Raw genomic sequence first — 23,531 nt, 5'->3', positions numbered from 1 at the left:
GCAGGAGTGCGTGGAGGAGGACACTGGGCTCTACATGTGCAGGGCGGTGAGCGCCCTGGGCGAGGCCACTTGCTCTGTTGAGCTCCTTGTGCTGCCTGAGGAGCATGCTGTGTGCAGGCAGAGCCCAGCCTTGCAGCACTCTGCGGTGGCAGAGGACCAAAGCCCCTTATACGAGGAGGCTGGCGAGCTTCCTGCTATGGAAGGAGCACTCAACCTTGAAGCCATGAGGGAGCCCCAGGCCCTCCTTCAGCTCCAGACGAACCAGGCAGAACACGTGCTACCCAGGGAGGACATCTTGCCTGGCCTGCCACCAGCCTGCCTGGCTTCACAGAGCGTTGAAGAGATGTTCGCCCAGGTGGCCACAACACAAGAGAGCAGCAGGCTTCTGGCAGAGCCACTGCAAACCCTTCCTGCTGGCCCCCAGGGTGGGGTACCTGCAGCAGCAATGGAGACACAGCTGCTGGGCTGCCTTGGGACTGTAGCTGCACAGACACCCTTGCCCAAAGAGCAAGTCATCCCCAAGACAGTAGAGCAAATGGCTGCCCTGAAGACAGAGACTTCTCAAGCCCTTCTACAGGTTTCAAGTACCATTGAGAGCCGTACCATAGATGGTGACAATATCCAGGTCCTTGAGGGCTTCCAGGCAATGCAAGGTGAGCCAAAGGCTGAACACAGATTTCCCTCTGAATTGGCCTTCACTGAGTGCCAAGCTCTCCACCTGGAGAACATTTCTTCTCTGGAAGCAGCAGAGGAAGATTTTGTTGCAAGAATCTACGAGGGACAGGCTGTGAGATTTCCCTTGCTGCTAGAAGAAAACCAGCCCCTGCAGGAGGAACATATCGTTGATCTTGCCAGCCCACTTAGGCAGTGTCCAAGGGCAGGGAGACAACCCCATGAAACAATGTACACTCCCCAGCTCCAGCCAAGCCAAGTCCTCCACAAAGAGAGCCGGCTCACTGCTCAGGTTCCCAAGAGCTGCAACTTAGACATAAAGTCTCAAATTAGAAATGCACTGAAAGCTGCAGTGGTAAGTGAGCAAAACCTCTTGTTTTCAGAATGGTTGGCTGATAAAGAAAACGTTGAAGTACAGACAATAAACATCACCAAGGAACATAAACACACTCTATGTACCTATGTGGTGACCACAGGAGGACTCAGTCCCATAGAAATCCCAGTTTCCTTGGGAGAAGTCAGCATTCAAACAGCTGACCAGACGATGGTCTTGAAGGAGGCTTTCTATTCTCTTATTTGCGAAGAAAAACATCTTTTGACAGATGAAAAATCCAAAGCATTGCCAGTCCATTCCAGTCCACTTCTCTCAGGAAAATCCTGTGATGAAACCTCTGAGCTGGAGCCCCAGCAGGCTGAGAGGACTAGAGAGGCAGAAATACCCCTGCAGCAGCCTTTGTCTGCACAAGTAATCAACACTTTGACTGGACATGGTCAAATCAAGGATGTCGGTGCAGCTGCAGCCACTGCTGATGTAGCCTCTGCCAGTGTTCCCATTGAGACTCACACAGAAATACTGAAAAAGAAAGAGAAAAGGGAAGAAATATGTGAGGAGGAGGGCAGAGAGAGTCTGGAAACTAGAGCTGGGAAGACAGAGGATGAGCTGGGCAAAGAGAGTTATCCTGTCATACACAGCAAACTGGTCAACACTGTTGTGGAGGAAGGGGAGAGTGTCAGTCTGGTGTCTGTCATAACAAATGTCAGAGAGGTGAACTGGTACTTTGAGGGTAAACTGGTGTCTTCAGGCAACAAATTCAAGTGTTTGCAAGATCAGGACACGTACACACTAGTAATAAGCAAAGTCTGCGGGGAGATTCACCAAGGAGAGTACACCTGTGAGGCACTGAATCAAAGTGGAAAAACAGCAACAGCAGCAAAACTCACAGTTGTTAAAAGAGGTTGGATTATGGGGATAAAATACTGCCTTTCTAATACACTGCTTTACTAATGAAACTGCCCTACTATGTGTCTGTATATTTGGATACAGATGCAATATTAGTATCATCACACCACTGATCAGAGGGCCCCCTTTCTCTCTGGATTTATGGTCTCCTTTTAGCACTTTGCCAAGTCTCTCACTTCCATCACCTGAGTCTTTGTTCAGGAACTTTGTTACTTCCTGTTCTCATAACACAAGCATGGTCAGGACAAACTCTCAGTCCTGACCACTTCTTCCCATTGCTGCCTGTGAAGTGGACCTGCTCTTCCCATTTTTCTCACTGCTGCACTCTCTGTTACTCTTTAGAGTCATTGCACAGTTTCAGCACAATTTCTCAATCACATCATAATTTCTCACAGCCTTGGGATAGCGTGGGATATGTTTGTACCACATTGTTATTGTGCATTGCTATTGCACATTGTGTTTCCAATATCACCACTGTGTTTCCTGATGTCATTATGCACCTGTGCACCATAACAGCATTTGTCCACTGAGCCTGGTACTGCTTTCATTTCTTACAGATATCTTTTTCTTTTACAGTCACTTTATGTGGATTGCCTGAAAACTACTTTTTTTTTTCCTTTTTTTTTTTTTTTTCCTAGTCTGTCACTTCATTGTTATTTTCCAGAATGTCAGCAGGCATGGCTTTGAGTTACCCTCTGCTTTTGATTTCAGTTGCACCGATCCTGAGGCGGAGGCTTGAATCTCTGGAGGTGGCCGTAAATCACATGGCCAAATTTACCTGTGAGGTAGAGACTACTCCCAATGTCAAGTTCCAGTGGTACAAAGCTGGCCGAGAGATATATGATGGAGACAAATACTCCATTCGCACCTCCAACTACCTCTCTACACTGGAGATCCCGAGACCTCAGGTTGTTGACTGTGGAGAGTATAGCTGTAAGGCTTCCAATCAGCATGGCAGTGTAAGCTCTACAGCTGTTTTAACAGTAACTGGTAAGTACAGAGTTCCAAACACTTTTCCTTCTCCACAGAATATCTTGGTATATTGTAATGCTTTCACTGCTATACATACAAATGTTTATGGTAGGACTCTTGATTGCCATTTTTATACATAATCCATACCAAATTTTGGGAGGCATAAGCACTGAGAAATAATACTTGTTGAGAATGCTGCTATTAGATGCTTTCTGTACCTAGAAAGGGGAATTAATGTGAAAAGTTTCAGAAAGGAAGAAAGAAGGGGGAAAGAGAGAGTGAGAGGAACTAGATCATTAACAGAATGGGATTGGTTTGTGAATATATTCTTGAAGAAGGTTTATTCAACTTCTAGACAAGAAGAAAACATACATTTACAAATTGATTTCTTTCTTGTAATAATCACTGTGCAATCTTCTTAGCACCCTATGTTTATCCTGCAGCTATACTTGTGAGGCAGGCTATGCAGCTATGCACACCTGAACATCTGTGTGCTGTGGCCAGAGAACTCGGTGTACTGGGGAAACAAATCTTCTTAAACAAACAAAAGAGAGTTAAAGATGGTTCAATTTGCAAACTTTTTTTGTCTATTGAGAGCTATAAGTTTCTCTTCTCTTTTTTTTTTTTTTTTTTTCCCTGAAAAAAAACCAAACCAAAACAAAAACCATCTTTTGGACTTTTAGTGTATGGTGATTTTTTTACTCTGACTTTTCTCTTTGTGGGAGGAGTCTTTACATGGTCTTTGCTAAATTCCAGATGCTAGAGACTAAAAGATGCACAAACTATGAAATGCATGTAAATCTGTCCATCTTGAGAGAATGGTGCACAAACATGTCAGTCTTGCAGGAGAAAGTTCTGGCTTTTGGTGTATTTTCCTTTAGTTTGTAAATTGCTTCAGAGATTCAAAATGCCTGCAAGTTCTGGAGCAATGTACAGACCCAAGCAGTACAAAACTAAGCGCCATAATTCATAATCTTTAACACCTCTTATCTCCTTCACTGCTGGCTTCTTTTGCTTAATAATGTCCAGTGACAAACTGGCCCCTCTTTCTCTCTGTCCCCAGCAAACGTGGAGAAAGAGCATTTGCTCTGATCCTTACCTCTGGATAATATTGAACCTCTTTGTTTTGCAGAAGCACTTCCACCAACGTTTCTTACCAGGCCTGAATCTATCACTACTTTTGTGGGCAAAAGTGCCAAGTTCCTGTGTACTGTTTCGGGCACTCCAGTCATCGATGTCGCCTGGCAGAAAGATGGCGCCACCATTTCATCTACAGACCGCCACAAGATCTCCAAAGTGGAAAATAAACATGTGTTAGAAATTTCCCTTCTCACCACTGGTGACAGAGGGGTTTATACTTGCAAAGCTTCCAACAAGTTTGGAGCTGACATTTGCCAGGCTGAAATGGTCATTATAGACAAGCCTCACTTCATTAAAGTTTTGCAGTCAGTTCAATCAGCAGTCAATAAAAAAATACGTCTTGAATGTCAGGTAGATGAAGACAGGAAAGTAACAGTAGGGTGGACAAAGGATGGAAACAAAATCCCTCCAGGCAGAGATTATAAGATTTACTTTGAAGACAAAATAGCCTCGCTTGAGATTCCTCTGGCTAAGCTCAAGGATTCAGGCCATTATGTGTGCACTGCCTCAAACGAGGCAGGAAGCAGCTCCTCTTCTGCCAGCGTCACAGTCAGAGGTAAGATAGTCCCATGCTCCCTTTACCTTTGCTCTTCTTGGGTTCCCCATTTCTTTTGCAGGCAAAAGACTTCTCTGGGCTGAAATCACACTGTGAACTCTTATCAGACCTGCCATCAGGCCCATTCAACTCTTGTTTGTTTTCCCTGCTGCCTTCCACTGAACTGTGTGTTGCCTCAATATTTCTTTCACCAGCCAGATCCAAGAATTGTCCCTGCATGCAGAGAAGAGATGGACAGAGACAATAAAAGAAACCACAAGAACCGCAGCTCAGCAAAGATTATGCTGATCTTTTCTGAAGTCATGTTTTGTTCTTGTGCTAGAAACCAATCTTTCAAAGCTTTGTATTTCAGCGTTCTTTCCTTTTCTCCATTTCCCTTTTCCCTTCCTCTTTCCTCCTATTTTTAGAACCACCATCTTTTGTGAAGAAGGTCGATCCATCTTATTTACTGACACCAGGTGACTCTGCACGCCTTCAATGCAAAATAAAAGGATCTCCTGAAATTCAGGTTACTTGGTTCAAGAACAATAAGGAAATCCGTGAAAGCAACACACACAGGATGTCCTTTGGCAATTTTGTGGCTGTGTTAGATATTATGGATATGAAAGTTGATGACAGTGGGAGTTACTCATGTGAAGCTGTAAATGAGGTTGGAAGTGACAGCTGCACCACTGAAGTAGTTGTCAAAGGTCTGTTCTTGCTGCTGCCAGTCCATTCTTGAGAAAAACTTTTCTTTTTTTTTTTTTTTTCATGGGTGACTAATTATTTCTTGCTGCTTTTATAGAGCCTCCGTCTTTCATCCGAACACTTGAACCAGCGGAGGTAGTGAAGGGAACAAACACCGTTCTTCAGTGTGAGGTTGCTGGCACTGGACCATTTGAGATTAGCTGGTACAAAGACAAGAAACAGATTCGCAGTAGTAAAAAATACAGGTTGACCTCTCAGAAAGCTGTTATTTCTCTGGAGGTATCCTCATTCAATAGTGCAGATGTCGGTGAATACGAGTGCATGATAGCTAATGAAGTCGGGAAGTGCATATGCAGTGCAACATATGTCTTGAAAGGTCAGTGGCAAAGAGAAAACTCCACGTACTGAAGGGATTGGCAAGAATCTCTCATTTCTTAAAATATCTTTTCTTTGGATTTGTGGGTGGCTAGGGAGGTGGGGTGGGAGATCTTCTCTTAAAATTCTGTGTATATCTTAACTCTTATGTGGTGTCGAACCTGTGAATTTGAAGGATATTGAGCTCAAAGGGCCATGCATTAGCTGCATTAGGGAATGCAGCTCTTCTCCTTGCCTGCTCTTTAGCTGATGCACCATGTACTGCATGTACTGTCTCATAAAACTGTCTTTAAGCAGCAGATCTCATAGGATGATGTGGTAGCAGATGAGTATTTCTTCTCTCTTTTCTTTGAACTAGAACCACCATCTTTTGTTAAGAAAATCGAAAATGTGACAGCTCTGGCGGGAGACAGTATTACATTACAGGCTGTGGTGAAAGGGTCACAGCCTATTTCTGTGATGTGGATGAAGGGCAAAGACATTATTCAAGATGATAACAAAATAAGAGTGACATTTGAACATGGTCTAGCAACGCTGCAAATTACTGGTGTCCAGCTGAGCTCTGGTGGCAAATACACCTGCGTGGCTGAGAATGATGCGGGAAGTCAGTCTTGCTTTGGTGAACTAGCAGTGAAAGGTCAGTGGAGTCATGCTGTGATCCCTGCATTGTCTCTCACTTGAGAAGAAGAGCAATTTCCTTTTGTCCTTAACACTAGCTGTTTAATTCTGTTGTAGAACCTGCCAAAATCATTGAAAAATCTGACATGATCCAGGTAACAGCAGGAGAACCAGCCATTTTGGAGTACAGTGTCACAGGCACTCCAGAGCTAAAAACCAAATGGTTCAAAGACGGAAGGCCACTACCTGCCAGCAAAAAATATAGGATCAGCTTTAAAAATAATGTTGCCCAGCTCAAGTTTTATGCCACTGAAATGCAGGACAGTGGCGAGTACACCTTTGAGATATCCAACGATGTGGGCATCAGCTCTTGTACTACCAGCTTCACTGTGTTAGGTTGGTACTGACTCTTTGCAAAGAGCTCTGCTGCTCTGCTCTGAACCCAACAGAGCCAGAAGCAGAACGGCATGACTGTTTTGCTCATGTGTTGGTTTCTTTCATTTTTTCCACTCTCAACAGATCGCACTCTCCCTCCCTTCTTTACTAAACCACTGAAGAATATTGACAGCATCATTAGCACCTCGTGCCGCCTAGACTGCAAAATTTCAGGCTCTCTTCCAATGACCGTCTCTTGGTTTAAGCAGGACACTGAGATCACTTCAAGTGCCAAGTACACCGTACACTTTGCAGAAGGCTCTGCATCTTTGGAAATAAAACACCTAGATGCAAGTGATGCTGGGGTCTACATTTGCAGAGCCACAAACTCTGCTGGTAGCAAAGACAGCAGTAGCACTTTGTTTATAAAAGGTTAGGCAATTTGTTTCCTATTTCTTGGAGTTTTACTTTTCATATGATAATACTTTTCTTCCTCAACATGCAGGCCATGTGTCTTACTCTTTGACAATTGTTTCCTTTCAATGCAATCTAGAGCCACCCAGCTTCACTGTAGAACCAGAGTCCCAAGATGTACTGCCTGCATCAACTGTACGTTTCAAAGGCACCTTTAAAGGCACAACGCCACTGACAGTGAAGTGGTTTAAAGGTGATACTGAGCTGGTGACAGGAGGAGCCTGCTACATTATGACAGAAGCATTAGCAAGTTACTTGGAGCTTTACGCCGTCAAACCAACAGACTCAGGAAAATACACCTGCAAAGTCTCCAATGTAGCTGGTTCAGTAACATGCAGTGCAAACTTGTTTGTGAAAGGTTTGCGTTCTTACTCTGTTTTAACCTTCCAGCTGCTGGATTGACCCAGTGGCACTCTTTCTTGCCTTTTTTTGTCCTCAACAATCTTTTTAAATCCACAGAACCTGCTGCCTTTAAGGAGAAGCTAGAGCCAACCCATCTGGTAAAGAAAGGTGGATATGCTGAGCTGATCTGTGAAGTCACTGGTACTCCTGAGATTAAAATCACATGGTTCAAGGATGACAGAGAACTAAAAGAGAGTAACAAATACAGAATGTCTTTTGCAAAATCCTTGGCAATACTCCATCTTACAGAAGCTGAGACTGAAGACAGTGGGGAATATATTTGTGAGGCCAAAAATGATGCTGGAAAAGATATTTGCAGTAGTGTTGTTACAATCAAAGGTGTGTGTGACATCCAGCCACTCAGTTTGTCTCTTTAAACTCAGTGCAGTTTTACAGACTTCGAATGTATGATTAATACAAACTGCACTCTCTCTTTTGCACTGTAGAGTCACCTTATTTTAGCAAAGAGTTTCAATCCATGGAAGTCTTGAAGGATTCTGACGTGGTTTTGGAGTGTGAGGTGCTTGGCACACCTCCCTTTGAAGTGTTTTGGGTGAAAGATGATAAACCTGTGCGGAGCAGTAAGAAGCATAGAATAAGCATTGAGAAATCTTTCATCAGCCTCCACGTTTTCAGGTTTGATGCTTCTGATGTTGGCGAGTATCAGTGTAGAGTAACAAACGACGTTGGGAGCTGCCTCTGCAGTTCGGAGGTGACACTGAAAGGTTAGTGCAAGGTGCAGAATGCCACTAGCATGCTCTTATCCCACTGTAGTTTCCATGCCACACTGTCATGCACCAGACCCATACTCACATAGCCACTTTCTTCCTGCCAGAGCCTCCACAGTTCTTGAAGAGGATAGAAAACATTAGTTCCCTTCGAGGGGGCACAGTCGTGTTTCAGGCTGCTGTTAAAGGCTCCTTGCCCATCACCGTGTCCTGGCTGAAAGACAATGATGAAGTGATTGAAGACAACAACATCAAAATGACCTTTGTGAACAACATTGCCACTCTTCTGGTGAGGTCTATTGAGCTGAAACATGATGGAAAATATTTCTGTCAGGCTAAAAATGAGGCAGGAATTCAGAGATGTTCTGCTCTGCTGACTGTCAAAGGTTGGTCCTACCCTGAGGGCTTGGCAATTATCTCAGACTATTCCCTTGTGATTTTTACAGGTGCCCTTAACACTCTTATCTCCTTGTTTACTACAGAACCTGCTACAATTGTGGACAAGGCCGTATCAATAGATGTGACGGAGGGAGACCCTGCAACCTTGCAGTGTAAATTTTCAGGAACAAAAGATATTACAGCCAAATGGTTCAAAGACGGCAAGGAACTGACGTTAGGCCCAAAATATAAGATCAGTGTTACAGATACTGTCTCAGTCCTAAAGGTGCTTCATGCAGAAAAGAAAGATAGTGGGGAATATGTTTTTGAGGTTCACAATGATGTTGGGAGCAGTAGCTGTTCTGCCAGCATTAATGTCCTAGGTGTGTATGAGTTCTCTTTTATCATTGTTTTTACATTCAAAATCTTTTGTCCTGAGCTGACATCTGCCACCATGATGGTTGAATTTTGTACTTTGTCTTTTTACTCTGTCTTCGACAGATCTCATTATACCACCTAAATTCACCAAAAAGCTCAAGAAAATGGACAGCATCAAGGGGTCTTTTGTCCACCTGGAGTGCATAGTGTCTGGTTCACATCCTATAAGTATCCAGTGGTATAAGGATGGCCAAGAAATAACAGCAAGTGAAAAGCACAAATACTCTTTCCATGATAATACTGCATTTCTAGAAGTCAATAAACTGGAAGGCACAGACAGTGGCTCTTACACCTGTGAAGCAACAAATAAGGCAGGAAGCAACCAATGCAGTGGGTTCTTAACAGTCAAAGGTTTGAGCTCTTTCTTGTGTTAGGTCTCTCATTCATAATTTTGGAATTTCCCTACCTCAGAGTAATCCTCTTTCTTCCTTTTTACATGTTACAGAACCACCGTATTTTGTGGAAAAACCTCAGTCCCAAGAGGTTGTGCCCAATGCTAGGGTTCAGTTCAAAGCGCTGGTGAAAGGCTCTACTCCTCTGCAGATAAAGTGGTTTAAAGACAGCCAGGAGCTCCTCTCTGGAGCCAATCGATCTGTCTGGAAGGATGACACATCTAGTGTACTGGAGCTCTTCTCAGCTAGGACATCTGACTCTGGGAACTACACTTGTCAGATAAGCAATGATGTGGGGACTGCAACTTGCAAAGCAGCTCTGTTTGTAAAAGGTGTGCAACCCAATGTTCTTATCTTTGTGGTTCTGATTTTTCTGTGCAATTTAGGGGGAAGGGGTAGGAAGCCCCTGTATTTCTTCAAACCACCTTGAATATTATAAAGCCTCACCCTTTCTGTCCATCTTCTAGAGCCCCCCAGATTTATTCAGATGCCAACTTCTGTAGTAGCTTTGCGTGAAGGACAGTCCACCACTTTCGAGTGCCAGGTAGTAGGCACGCCAGAGATCCACGTCACATGGTACCTGGACGGGAATGAAGTGACTGACCAAGCTAAGTACGGCATCTCCTTCGTAGATGGTTTAGCCACTTTGAAAGTCACTCAAGCCAGAGTGTCAGACAGTGGAATTTATGTTTGTGAAGCCCACAATGATGCAGGTAGTGAGAGCTGCAGCGTCGAGCTGAAAGTAAAAGGTTGGTTTTTAACATTTTGTCATCATCTAGCTATGCCACACAGCTAGGGTGATGGAGTAGGGGAGATGACCTCTCCCCTCAAAACTATTCAAGGTTGCTATCTACTTTCCCCTCATTTCTCTTTGTAGAGCCTCCAACATTTGTTCGGGAGTTGAGACCCACTGAGGTAGTGAAGGGTTTGGAGGCCACACTCGAGTGTGAGGTGACTGGTACTTCTCCATTTGAGGTGAAGTGGCTGAAGAACAATAAGGAGATGTTCAGCAGCAAGAAATATGCCATCTCCACCAAAGAATCAACATTTACTCTTAATGTAACTAACTGTGATGTCTCAGATGTTGGTGAATATCAGTGTATTATATCAAATGAAGCTGGGAGCTGTTCTTGCAGCACAAGGCTCAGTTTGAAAGGTCAGTCCTCTAGGAAGCATACCCCAAACACTACATCCCCTAGCTATACTGTAGTGACTAGGATGACTTTATATGATCTCTCTTTCCCCTCTTCCCTTTCCATGACTTCTCTTCCAAACAACAAATACAGAACCACCGTCCTTCGTCAAGAAGCTGGAGAATGTCACTAGCATTTTGAAAGGTACTGCATTCTTCCAGTGCGTCATAGCAGGCGCTCAGCCCTTATCTGTGTCATGGATAAAAGATGAGAAAATACTAGAAGACGATGAGCACCATCACATTACCTTTGAGAACAGCGTGGTCACACTGAAACTTACCAATGTTGACCTCAGCCACAGAGGGAGATACACCTGCCAGGCAAAGAATGAGTCTGGCATGGAGAAATGCTTTGCTTTGCTTTTTGTACAAGGTGTGTACAAGGTGTTGACCCTTCAAGCTTATCCTTGATGCGTACTTGGAAAGTCAGTCCCCTATCTGTGTAGCTAACTGCCATTTTTATATACTTTATACCTCAGAGCCTGCACGGATCATAGAAAAGGCTAAATCACTTAAAGTCACTGAAAGAGACCCTGTGACTTTGGAGTGTACTGTGGCTGGGACACCAGAGCTACGAATAAGATGGTACAAGGATGGCAAACAGCTCCTGCCCAGTAGATACTACACAATGAGCTTTGAAAACAATGTGGCCAGTTTCAGGATTGAACCTGTATCAAAGGAGGATAGTGGTACATACAGTTTTAAGGTTGAAAATGACTTCGGAAGTAGCACCTGTGAAGCTGTTCTGACTGTGCTAGGTTTGTATTGTCATTTCACAAATTTGCTAGTCCAGCAGGGAGGGAATGAAAAAATACCAATCTCTGTTTGTGAAACACAGGGAAGAAGGTAACCAGTGTGTTTTTTCCTTTTTTCTTTCTTTTTTTTTTTTTTTTTTTTTTTTTTTTTTTTTTTTTTTGTATTGGGCAGATCAATCAATTCCTCCTGCATTTATCAAAAAGCTAACCAAAAAGGATACCATTCTGGGATCTTCTATCCAAATGGAGTGCAAAGTTTCTGGGTCACTCCCCATTACTGCAAAATGGTTTAAGGATGGAAAAGAGATAACTGACAGTGCAAAATATAGAAGCCTGTGCCATGAGAACACTGTGTCACTTGAGATTGCTAATCTAGAGCTGGCAGACAGTGCAAATTACACATGCAGTGTCTATAACATTGCCGGGAACGATTCTTGCAGTGCTGTCCTGACTGTGAAAGGTTTGAAACTCTTTTACTACTTCTTCTTTGTGATAGATGCTGGGAAAGTACATTAAATCTTATGCTAATAACACTCTTTTACCTCTTAATATTAACTTTGAAAACTTAATCTTCATGCTTACCTCACTAATTTTCTTCATTCTTCAACATTTCTGATGCAATTGAATATTTCTTTTTCTTAAAAACTGCAGAGCCACCAAGCTTCTTAGTAAAACCTGAAAGCCAGCAAGCCATCCCAGATTCCACCGTGGAGTTTAAAGCCACACTGAAAGGAACACCACCCTTTACTGTAAAGTGGTTCAAAGAAGACTTAGAACTTGTATCTGGTCCAACTTGTTTCATTGGGATTGAAGGGTCAACTGGGTTCCTAACCCTCTATTCGGTGGATACTTCTAGGAGTGGGCACTACACTTGCCACGTTTCAAATGACGTTGGCAGTGACTCTTGCACTACAACACTGATGGTAACAGGTGTGCACTCTTTCTTGTTGTGTTGTAGTCTTTTTGTCTATTTCTTTTCTTTCCTTTTTGCCAAGCCCACCTCAGTGATCTTTGATACACTGACAAGTGAAATCCCTATCGTGTGTCTGCAGCCTGCAGTTGTTTGGCTCTTTTTCCTTCTCTTTTCTTTCCAGTATTAATTCAGACCTTCTGTTTTTTTAGAACCACCCAAGTTTTCTAAGAAGCTAGAGGCAACAAAAGTAGTCAAGCAGGGTGACTCAGCCCGGCTTGAGTGCAAAGTAAGTGGATCTCCAGAAATGAAAGTAGTGTGGTTCAGAAACGACCATGAAATTGTTGCCAGTGAAAAATTCCGGACATCATTCATTGACTCTGTGGCTGTGCTTGAAATGAATCATCTCAGTATTGATGACAGCGGTGACTACATCTGTGAAGCTCACAACCCTGCCGGCAAGGCCAGCTGTAGCACCAAAGTCACAGTAAAAGGTTAGCTGTCCTCCTGTTCTCTGACTACATCCTATTTTTCCCTGGTGGTTTTATCCCTTGGAAATCCACAGAAACAGACATTAATTTCTTATTTCAAGACTACCTTTTTCTTTATGTCATGTTTGTTTCTTAATGCCCCCTCACTCCCTCTGCCAGGGCCTGAAGAAGAGAGATGTTCTTAATGCCGATTAGTCCTAAGCTAGGTGTTCTCCAGTTCTATGATTGTCAACATCCAAGACAGATCATAGTGGGAATTGTTATATTAAAGAGCTGAAATATGAAGAAAAAGAACTGGCCCAAACTGATCAGTGTCAGTTTTACACCCTGTATTTGAGACTACTACCAGCTAAATAAGACCTGTACCCTCTCTGCCAAAAGTCAGTCCTTTGTTCGTCTGTTCTACAGAAGAGCTAAGAGCTCTGAATGCTCACCTATCTGCAAGATCATTTCATAATGAGCCCAGAAAATGAGGAAAGTCCTTGCCCATTCTGTTGATTATCTCAGCAGTCTTGTTGCATATCAGTAAACTGTTTGTTGGTCAAAAAGCTCCAGACTCCTTTCTAAAAATGTTCCTTTCTTCCCTTGTTAGAACCTCCTGTCTTTAGCAGGAAGCCCTCTCCAGTAGACATGCTCAAAGGAACTGAGGTTAGCCTTGAATGTGAGATTTCAGGAACACCACCATTTGACGTTACCTGGTACAAAGACAGGAGACAAATCCGCAGTAGTAAGAAGTATAAGGTTACAGCCAAAAACTACCATACAAGTGTTCGCATTCTTAATGTTGAAGCTGCAGATGTTGGTGAATATCAGTGCAAAGCACAGAACGACGTTGGAAGTGACACTTGTTTTTGCACTGTGAAGCTGAAAGGTAAAGTATTGGCACATATGCCTTCTGCAGTGTTCCCAGTGGGACTGCATTGCTCTTGTTTATGTAGACACTCTGAGTATTTATTATAACTGTATATTTCTTCTTCAGAACCACCAAAGTTCTTGACTAAAATAAACAGCATGACTGTTGTGGTTGGTGAACCAGTAGAGTTACAAGCAAGAGTGGAGGGCTCCCAGCCAATTTCTGTCCAGTGGCTTAAAGACAAAGAGGAAATTATTAGAGAAAGTGAAAACACGAAGATTACATTTATGGACAATATCGCAACTTTACAACTTTTGCACACAGAGACAAGCAATGCTGGAAAATACATCTGCCAGATTAGAAATGATGCTGGAAGTCGCGAGTGCATGGCTAGCTTAACTATTCTAGGTTGGTAAAAAGCTCAAGCTCATAAAAGACTTTTTTAAAGTTAGGAACTTGTCTACTTAGTGTCAGCTGTATGCTTTACTTATGCCCCTGAGTTCAAAGCAATCAAACGAGAATCTTTGTGTCCCCATCAAGCAGTAGTCAGGTTCCTTATTTCCAGTTGTCCAGGGATAGGGATGAAAGGAACTACAGGCCTCTGCACTGTGATGGGATCCAGTTGACTGGATTTCTAAGTCATGTCTTCTGCTCACACTTGCCTGGAGAGGAACAGAGTTGCATTTCTCTCCTAGGTGTGTAAAAATATTTTAACTTCATTGTGGAGAGCATCTGAAATCTCCAGTTTAGGGTAGAATAAAGGGTAGAAAAAACATAGATGAAAAAAATCTCCGGCCCACCAAGCTGAGATATCCTTAGTATCAATTGTGTAAGCCCCATTTTATAGTGCTATAATACTTATAGCTAGTATTAATCAAATCCTGCTTTCACCATGCGTGTTACCCATCTCTCCTTCCAGAGCCTGCAGTCATTGTAGAGAAAGCAGAGCCAATGAGAGTTACTATAGGAGACATCTGTACTTTGGAGTGCAAAGTGGCAGGCACCCCAGAGCTTTCCACTGGGTGGTTCAAGGATGGCAAAGAGCTAACCAGCAGCCAAAAATACAGAATTACTTTCCTCAATAAAGTATCTACACTTAAAATTATGGATGCAGAAAAGGAAGATGGTGGATTGTACACTTTTGCAGTGCAGAACGACGTGGGGAAAAGCAGTTGCACAACATCAGTTGATGTTTTAGGTTGGTTGGGTCTCTTCTGTCTTTTACAAAAACTTTATTTCTGTCATGTTCTCTTTCCTTTCTTCCACTCTTTCCCTCGTTTTCTATCTAACCGTGGGTTTATTATGTTTTCTTACGCAGATCGAATCATTCCTCCTTCTTTCACAAGAAAACTAAAGGAAACCCCTGGTGTGCTGGGTTCCTCGGCATTGCTGGAATGCAAAGTGTCGGGTTCGCCTCCTATTTCTGTTGCCTGGTTCCGAAATGGACTTAAGTTAGTCAATGGGGAAAAACATCAAATCTCCTTTTCAGATAACCTATGTATTTTAGAAGTGAATTCACTGAGTGACTCAGATACTGGAACTTACACCTGTAAAGCTACCAACATAGCTGGTTCAGATGAATGCAGTGCTGTATTGACCGTACAAGGTCAGTATATGATGGTCAGGAAGCTCTCAGAGCTGCTCTTTTCTCTTTCTCTCTTGAAATTACCTATGATCTTCTGAAAATATACTCAGGGAAAATTATTGACTGGAAAATAAAGATTTTGTTCTTTATCTTCAGTAGGTGTGTGGAAATGCCAGGGTTATGCTGTAGCAACCTGTCTTATCTCTGTTTTTCTCTTGTGTGTCTAGAACCACCTTCTTTTGAGAGGACACCGGAGCCTCTTGATATCTTGCCAGGCTCAAGCATCACTTTTACATGTGTTATCAGAGGAACCCCTCCTTTTAAGGTGAACTGGTTTAGAGGTGCCAATGAGCTTGTGCCAGGGGACAAATGCAATATCTACTTGGAGGAATCCATTGTGGAGCTTGAGTTATTTGATGTAACTCCCCTCCAAAGTGGAGAGTACACTTGCCTAGTGACTAATGATGCTGGCAGGGCAAATTGTACAACACACCTTACTGTAAAAGGTTTGTAAAGATTGTGTCTCTCTATTTACCTTAAAATACTGTTTCCTTTCCTGCATTTGTCCTGCTGTGCTCAACGTTTGTGACTTCTTGCCTCTCATTAGAGCCGGCTGTCTTTGTGAAGAAACTGAGTGATCAGTATGTGGAACCTGGCAAACCCATCATCCTGGAGGGCACTTACACAGGCAGCCTGCCCATCTCTGTGACATGGAAGAAGAACGGCCACACTATTACTCAATCTCAAAAGTGTAGCATCACTACTACAGAGAAATCCTGCATCTTGGAAATACTGGATAGTACCAAAGAAGATGCAGGAGAATACACTTGCCACCTTGAAAATGAGGCAGGAAGAGATGTTTGTGAGGCTGTAGTCTCTACCCTAGGTGTGTGCTCCCTTTGCTTCTTTTTCTTGCCTGTTCTTTCAAGTGTATGCTTTCCAAGGCCTGGTACTAGAATGAGTCTATTTAACTGCTTCTCTTTTTTAGAACCTCCCTATTTTGTTACACACTTGGAACCTCTTGAAGTGTCAGTTGGGGATTATGCAACGTTGCAATGCTGCGTTGCTGGAACGCCAGAAATCACTGTGTCTTGGTACAAAGGTGATACAAAACTCAGGTCTACTCCTGAGTACAAAGTGTTCTTTAAGGACAATGTTGCTACGCTTATTTTCAACAAAGTGGTTGGCAGCGACAGTGGAGAATATATCTGCAAGGCAGAAAACAGTGTAGGAACTGCATCTACAAAGGCTCTCTTAACAGTTCAAGGTGATTGTTTTATATTAGCTTGCTACAAATTCTTTTGCTCTTGCAAAACTATTAAAAAAATTGCTTTCTGGGACATATTTACCCTTTACTTGCTTTCTTCTAGAGCGTAAACGACCACCTTCCTTTGCAAGAAAACTAAAGGACATCGAGCACCCCGTTGGTTTACCCCTTAAATTTATGTGTCGACTCAATGGCTCAGAACCCATTACTGTGACTTGGCATAAAGATGGTGTGCTCCTAAGCGATGACCACAATGTGCACACATCCTTTGTAGATAACGTTGCAGTGCTGCAGCTAGTGCGAACCGAGATGAATCATACTGGGCAGTATTCCTGCACGGCCACCAATGCTGTGGGCACTGCTACCTCAAGTGCTAGGCTCACAGTGGCAGGTTTGTTGGCTTACAAAACTTTTGCCTGGATCACAGGTTCCCCTTCCCATTTCATGCGTGCGATGGTATCAGTGTGTTGGATTCGATTTTTCATGAAGTATGAGTATTACATTGTTTTCTTGTGTTTCTAGAACCTAAGCAAGCACCTGTCTTTGACATCAAACCAGAATCTATTGATGTACCTTTTGGAGAAAGTGCTGACTTTGAATGCCATGTTACTGGAGCCCAGCCAATACATATCACTTGGTCCAAAGATGGTCGGGAGATCCGAACTGGAGGAAACTTCAATATTACATTTGTAGCCAACACAGCTCACCTTCGAGTGCTCAGAGTGGGTAAAGGAGACTCTGGCCAATATACTTGCCAAGCTAGTAATGAAGCTGGGAAAGACTTTTGCTCAGCCCAACTCAGTGTCAAAGGTATTAAGTCACCTTCGTTTGTGTGTTTTCTTTTTCTTGGTCAGAGAGATCTCTTTGTTACTGAGTCTCATCTTCCACCCTTTCCAGTTTGGAAATATATAGAAAGAGGCTTTCCAGAAAGCAGACATATACCCTGTGGTGACTTTCTATCATACTGTGTGACAGTAGAAGCCGTGTGTGCCTGCAAAATCTCCAAGGGGAAAAGGTCCCCTTGTGAGGCTGTTTGTATGGAGAATTCACTCATTCTGCTTTTTACGTTGTCATTAGTGCTTCAACTACAGTCATAGTGGTTATTCACACATAGCAATTAATGCATAGAAAACAGTGATACGGTAAATACAACTACCTTGCATTTGTAGGCCAGCATTGGTGACTTTTTCAAATTGGCTAAAGATTTCAACTGGATTTCTGAATTGCTGATTTAATCTAGACTATGAATCACTTAAGTTTTTCATGCAGAAATAGGCTTTAAAGGTGTGTAAGCAAGTGAAAAAAAACCCTACCGTATTTCTGCTGCTTCTGGGGGTGAAGGGCTTGTCAAATCTTTCATGCTGGCCTTGAGCATATTTTCGCCCCTCAAAGGTAACAGCAAAATTTCCCTCGGGTGCAACGATCGTCCTCCAGCTGTCTGACACGGCAGGCTCCAGAGTTGACAAGACATAGTTTTAGTTGTTGTCTTTGCCTTCTTTTCTCCATCTTGCATCTTTCCTTGATAGGAAATTTTGGCTGGGGATACAGTCACCTGCTGTAGCAAGCTTACTTTGTTGTACCACAGTACTCTCGTGCTCCTCGTAACTCTTGCTCAGCACTGTAGATTTCACATGGCAAACTGGTATACTGTCACTCTTTACTTATTCTGTTCTGCAGAACCTCCCAAGTTCATCAAGAAGCCTGAAGCTTTGCGGTTTGTGAAGCAGGGGGACACAGTTCAACTGGAATGTAAAATCAGTGGCACACCAGAGATCAGAACCATGTGGTACAAAAATGATCAGGCACTCCAGGCGAGCGACAGGCTCCACATGTCCTTTGTAGACTCCATGGCAATGCTAACCATCTTGGGTGCCAACACTGAAGATGCTGGTGATTACATATGTGAAGCCCATAACTCTGCCGGCACAGCCAGCTGCAGCACTTCAGTCACAGTGAAAGGTTAGCAGCATGGCTCCATACACCACCAGCATCCCTGACTTCCAGGCCCAGTCCCAGCTGCACACCCCCCTGGACAGGGAGCTGCTGCTGTGGCAGTTGGTGAATGCTGGGACAGTGTGTCTCCAGCTGCTCTCACGTTCAAATGCTGCTGAGTTTAAGCAGTGGAGACCAGGCGGGAAATAGCGGTGGATGTTCAGCACAGTGCAGCCATTTCTTGTCTCCCCATTTAAATTGATTGCAAGCTGAATAAGGCAAGCTTGTCACATCAGAAGGGAAGGACAGACTAGATGGAGCACCAGCCGTGGTGAGGGAGCTGGGCATACTTTGCAGCCATCCCTCTGCCTTCTCTTTATATGTGGTGATCCTGACAGGAATGAAATTTAAGACGGAAGAGGAGGCTGTGTTGCTGAGCCTCCTGATGGTAGCTTTCATGCCTGTAGAGAGGCGGGGAAAGCTGGAATGTGGTCCTGGAGAGCTAGAGAATGGCTTTGGGGGAGGGACACTGAGCCCTGACTCCAAACAGGTGCAGAAGTGTCACATTTTCTGCCCTTGGATCTCTGAGTGCTGGGATGGCTTGCTGGGAGATGCCGGGGGCTCAGCATTTTTTAGAGGTGAGGCCACATATTTGGAATCTAAATATGGGTTTACAAAAATAAGTGTGGGCCCCCTTCCTGAATACGTTGCCTCCTGCTGCTATCCAGAAATTCACCCAGGGAAGCAGGCTCACATATTATGATGTGATTCTTTTTTTTTTTAATAGAACCACCTGTTTTTAGCAAGGTGCCAAGCCCTGTGGACACACTTAAAGGCTCAGATGTTATCCTCCAGTGTGAGATAGCAGGGACTCCACCCTTTGAGGTGGCTTGGTTCAAGGACCGGAGGCAGGTCAGGAGCAGCAAGAAGTTCAAGGTGACAGCAAAGCACTCCGTTGCCAGTCTTCATATTCTCAGTCTGGAATCTCAAGATACTGGAGAATATCAATGCAAAGCTATGAATGAGGTGGGAAGCGACACTTGCACCTGCCCAGTGAAATTCAAAGGTTTGTATGCTAGAGGATCAACAGCATCACCACCCTCTTTTCTTGATCTCCTGGTTGTCCCTCTTCCAAGCTGGCATGCATGATTAATGCTCCTCTGCCTCCTTGTTTTTGCCATCAGAACCTCCACGCTTTGCCAAGAAGCTGAGTGACACTGCAATCTTCGTTGGGGAGCCTACAGCCCTGCAGGCAGTGGTGGAAGGATCCCCACCAATATCTGTTGTCTGGCTCAAGGACAAGGGTGAAGTTATTAGGGAGAGTGAAAAAGTCCAAATGTGGTTTATGGACAACATTGCAACTCTTGAGATTGCCGGTGCAGATGGAGCTGATGTTGGGAAGTACATCTGCCAGATCAAAAATGATGCTGGCATGCGGGAGTGTTCTGCCTTTTTACAAGTCCTAGGTGGGTATAGCCTGCTTCACAGGTACTATATCTTACAGCTTGCACAATTACCTCTACTAGCCTTTGTCTTCTGCTTATATCCTGTGCTCACTGGTTTGTGCGTAGATTTCCTGGTGGCACACTAACCCCTCCCTTCCTATTTCAGAACCAGCAGTCATCTTAGAGAAGACCGAGCCGATCACAGTAATGGCTGGCAATCCTTTTACCTTGGAGTGCAAAGTAGGAGGAACACCTGAACTCATCACCAAGTGGTACAAAGATGGCAAAGAACTAAGGAGTGACCGCAAATACCAAATTACCTTTTTCAACAATATATCCACTTTGAAAGTATTTTCTGCAGACAGGGGAGACAGGGGTTTGTATACTTTTGAGGTGCACAATGAGGTGGGGGACAGCAGCTGCACTTCTTCAGTTGATGTTTCAGGTCAGCTCTATGTCTTTGTTGTTCACATTTGTCTTTAAAGGAAGCCCCTCCCCCCCCCCCCTTTCCTTTCCTCTGAAAAATCGCAACACTTTTCTTTGTATTCTGCCCTGTCCTACTTAGATCGTCTTGTTCCTCCTTCATTCTCAAGAAAACTAAAGGAAACAAATGGGGTGCTGGGATCTTCAGTGCTTCTGGAGTGCAAAGTGTCTGGCACATCCCCCATATCTGTGGCCTGGTTTCAAGATGGGAATGAGATTGTTAGTGGAGAAAAATATGAAATCTCATTCTTGGATAACGTTTGTGCTTTGAAGCTGAATGCTCTGGATGTCACAGATACAGGGCCATATACCTGTGTGGCAGCCAATGTGGCTGGATCTGATGAATGCAGTGCCTTCTTGACTGTACAAGGTCAGTGGAAGGATACTACAGCACCTTCAACAAAATTCTTCTTCCCTCTTCTCTTTCTTCTCTCTGGTTTCACATGGTTTCTTTTTCATAGTGTTCTTTTTTTTTTCTGTTTTTTCCCTCTTTATCTGTTCTTTTTGACTTCACATCTGCTTCAATTTTCCTTCCCCACAGAGACTCTTCTGTTAACATCTTTCTCCCTCTTCACTTCCTTGCATGATCTTTAGAACCGCCTTCTTTTGTGAAGACACCTGATCCCCAGGAAGTTTTGCCCGGATCAAATGTGGTGTTCAGCAGCTACATCAAGGGTAGTACTCCCTTCAAAGTGACCTGGTTCCGAGGCATCAGGGAGCTAGTGCCAGACAGCAACTGCTCCATCTCTCTGGATGAGTCTGTGACACAGCTGCAGCTGTACAATGTAGAGCCTGGCCACAGTGGGGACTATGCCTGCGTGGTCACAAATGATGCTGGCAGTGCCTCATGCACAACCCAACTCTTTGTGAAAGGTGTGTTTGTGTGTATGCATGTATGCACAGGTATCTCCCTCTGCACTCTGCCTGCAGCTCTGCCACATTCGTCCCGCTCACTATTGATCTATGCCTCCCCACAGAGCCTGCAGTCTTTGTGAAGAAATTAAGTGATTTCAGTGTGGAGCAGGGAAAGTCCATTGTGCTGGAAAGCAGCTACATAGGCACCCCTCCTATCTCTGTCACCTGGAAAAGAAATGGCATGCCCATTGCTCAGTCTCCACGCTGCAGTGTTACAACCACTGACAAATCTGGCATTCTTGAAATCTTCAACAGCACCAAGAGCGATGAAGGCGAATACACCTGTGAGGTGGCAAATGAGGCGGGTGGGGATATTTGCCACAGCCTTGTATCCATCTTAGGTATGCATCACCCCTGATTCCCCTGAGGCATCCCAATGATGCTCTGTCTCTGCTCACCATGCTCTCTCCTTCCCTAGAACCACCGTATTTTGTCACGCACTTGGACCGCGTGGAGGTGAAGGTTGGGGAGCCCTTGATCTTAAAATGCCAGATTGCTGGTGCACCAGAAATCAAAGTGTCCTGGTACAAAGATGATACCAAGCTCAGATCAACACAGGCTTACAAAATGCACTTCAAGAATAACGTGGCAACACTGGCATTCTCTGCTGTGGAGGACAGTGACATTGGAGAATATATCTGCAAAGCAGAAAATAGTGTTGGCTTTGCCACCTCCACAGCTTTGCTTGTTGTTAAAGGTGATGTACCAAGGGCCACTCTTTCCTGGGGTAGCTTGTAGGAACATTTTGTTATCTACAGAAGGGGCTTCTTATTATTTCAAAGTTTATTAATTCTGGATTGACAGGATGGCTTCCTACTTATAGTGGTGATTATTATTGTTTTGCAGAACGCCAGCTTCCCCCTACGTTCGCCAGAAAACTGAAGGACATTCAGGCAGTGGTTGGTACCCCAGTGACATTTGATTGCCGCATAAATGGCTCAGAGCCTATCCAGGTGTCTTGGTACAAGGATGGGGTTCTCTTAAGTGACAGTGATAACGTGCAATCAGCCTTCTTAAACAATGTTGCGACTCTCCAGATCTTGCAAACTAGTATTGCTTATGGTGGCCAATATACTTGCACAGCCCAAAATGCTCTGGGGACTGCATCTTCCAGCGCCAAACTTCTCCTCACAGGTTTGTAGCTCACACTTAAACAAAGATCTTTTGTATGACTTTGCTCTTTCTTTTCTTCAGCCTTTTTCTCACTCTGCCCATTGTATCATGGCTTGGGAGCATGGGCATGGCATGGTGAGTTGTGTGCTAAGAAGGTGGTGGTGAGCTCTGCCATGCTTCCCTCTTTGCAGAACATCTACAACCTCCCTTCTTTGACATCAAGCCAGTATCTATTGATGTGGCAATAGGGGAAAGTGCAACCTTTAAGTGCCACGTGACTGGCTCTGCTCCCATGAGGATTACTTGGACCAGAGACAACAGAGAGATCCGCCCAGGTGGCAACTACAAGATGACGCTGGTGGAAAACACGGCCAGCTTGACGGTCCTAAAAGTGGGTAAAGGAGATGCTGGACTCTACACATGTACTGCCAGCAACAGTGTTGGAAAGGATGTGTGTGCAGCTCAGCTAGCTGTCCAAGGTATGAGCTTTGTGTTCATGAGGCTTTGCTTTGTAAGGCAGACACACAGAAAACAAAGCCCTGAATGCAGACGTGTGAGATTAACAACCTTTACAAGAGGCTACACTGAGATGTCTTATTTCATTTAAATATTATTGTAATACTTAAATACTTATTCATCTTTCTTCTGGTCTGATATAGTGTGTGATTTGTCTTATCAAAGACATTCTTCCATTGAAATGCTAACTCTGACTTAGTACCCTGTTGCGCCTTTATAAATGGCCCTGTTGGGATCTTTCTCCAGGAGTGACATTCACTAAGTTGTCCAGGGAAGGGAAAGGTAACTGAGAGAAACTCAGTTCACTTACAAGACATATATTTTTACTGGGTGTGCAGCTCCTGCAAATAGTTTTACTCTTGCACAAACTGAAAACATTGAAAACTGCTGTTCTAGATAGCAACACTGGAGGATCTGAGGGCAGACTTGGTGACAAATATCCATTGTATCAACACTTCACTTCTCCATCTAGTGCGTGGATCTTATACATGTCAATGATCTAAATTTATGACTGGATCAAACTGTCTTAGTGCAAGTGACACTTGTATGTTAGTGTAATTTCCTCAGTGTAGGTGGAAACATTGGATTTATTTATATCTGTTCCGGATATCTCATTCTCACTGATTT

General features: G+C 43.8%; 1 protein-coding gene across 27 annotated transcripts in view; it reads left to right on the top strand.

The window, feature by feature from the left end:
• The window catches only part of TTN (titin), a 249,366-nt gene that overhangs the window by 53,691 nt on the left and 172,144 nt on the right, over window positions 1-23,531 (top strand). For all 27 annotated transcript variants that reach the window (XM_086750513.1, XM_086750508.1, XM_086750509.1 and 24 more), the window contains 40 exons: window positions 2,624-2,902; window positions 4,017-4,580; window positions 4,988-5,269; window positions 5,365-5,643; window positions 6,001-6,279; window positions 6,378-6,656; window positions 6,780-7,067; window positions 7,189-7,467; window positions 7,569-7,850; window positions 7,958-8,236; window positions 8,347-8,625; window positions 8,722-9,000; window positions 9,119-9,406; window positions 9,501-9,779; window positions 9,915-10,196; window positions 10,325-10,603; window positions 10,734-11,012; window positions 11,119-11,397; window positions 11,567-11,854; window positions 12,046-12,324; window positions 12,517-12,798; window positions 13,388-13,666; window positions 13,775-14,056; window positions 14,568-14,846; window positions 14,967-15,254; window positions 15,461-15,739; window positions 15,841-16,119; window positions 16,222-16,500; window positions 16,604-16,891; window positions 17,023-17,310; window positions 18,178-18,459; window positions 19,220-19,498; window positions 19,617-19,898; window positions 20,044-20,322; window positions 20,443-20,730; window positions 20,955-21,233; window positions 21,338-21,616; window positions 21,694-21,972; window positions 22,122-22,409; window positions 22,580-22,867. In XM_086750513.1, coding sequence (XP_086606639.1) covers window positions 2,624-2,902; window positions 4,017-4,580; window positions 4,988-5,269; window positions 5,365-5,643; window positions 6,001-6,279; window positions 6,378-6,656; window positions 6,780-7,067; window positions 7,189-7,467; window positions 7,569-7,850; window positions 7,958-8,236; window positions 8,347-8,625; window positions 8,722-9,000; window positions 9,119-9,406; window positions 9,501-9,779; window positions 9,915-10,196; window positions 10,325-10,603; window positions 10,734-11,012; window positions 11,119-11,397; window positions 11,567-11,854; window positions 12,046-12,324; window positions 12,517-12,798; window positions 13,388-13,666; window positions 13,775-14,056; window positions 14,568-14,846; window positions 14,967-15,254; window positions 15,461-15,739; window positions 15,841-16,119; window positions 16,222-16,500; window positions 16,604-16,891; window positions 17,023-17,310; window positions 18,178-18,459; window positions 19,220-19,498; window positions 19,617-19,898; window positions 20,044-20,322; window positions 20,443-20,730; window positions 20,955-21,233; window positions 21,338-21,616; window positions 21,694-21,972; window positions 22,122-22,409; window positions 22,580-22,867 — 11,547 coding nt within the window. The remainder of the gene's footprint in view (window positions 1-2,623; window positions 2,903-4,016; window positions 4,581-4,987; window positions 5,270-5,364; window positions 5,644-6,000; window positions 6,280-6,377; window positions 6,657-6,779; window positions 7,068-7,188; window positions 7,468-7,568; window positions 7,851-7,957; window positions 8,237-8,346; window positions 8,626-8,721; window positions 9,001-9,118; window positions 9,407-9,500; window positions 9,780-9,914; window positions 10,197-10,324; window positions 10,604-10,733; window positions 11,013-11,118; window positions 11,398-11,566; window positions 11,855-12,045; window positions 12,325-12,516; window positions 12,799-13,387; window positions 13,667-13,774; window positions 14,057-14,567; window positions 14,847-14,966; window positions 15,255-15,460; window positions 15,740-15,840; window positions 16,120-16,221; window positions 16,501-16,603; window positions 16,892-17,022; window positions 17,311-18,177; window positions 18,460-19,219; window positions 19,499-19,616; window positions 19,899-20,043; window positions 20,323-20,442; window positions 20,731-20,954; window positions 21,234-21,337; window positions 21,617-21,693; window positions 21,973-22,121; window positions 22,410-22,579; window positions 22,868-23,531) is intronic.

This window comes from Chlamydotis macqueenii, chromosome 6, assembly GCF_036417535.1.
Source record: "Chlamydotis macqueenii isolate bChlMac1 chromosome 6, bChlMac1.mat, whole genome shotgun sequence".
NCBI classification, from domain to species: domain Eukaryota; kingdom Metazoa; phylum Chordata; class Aves; order Otidiformes; family Otididae; genus Chlamydotis; species Chlamydotis macqueenii.
This window is presented reverse-complemented; position numbering and strand designations above follow the sequence as displayed.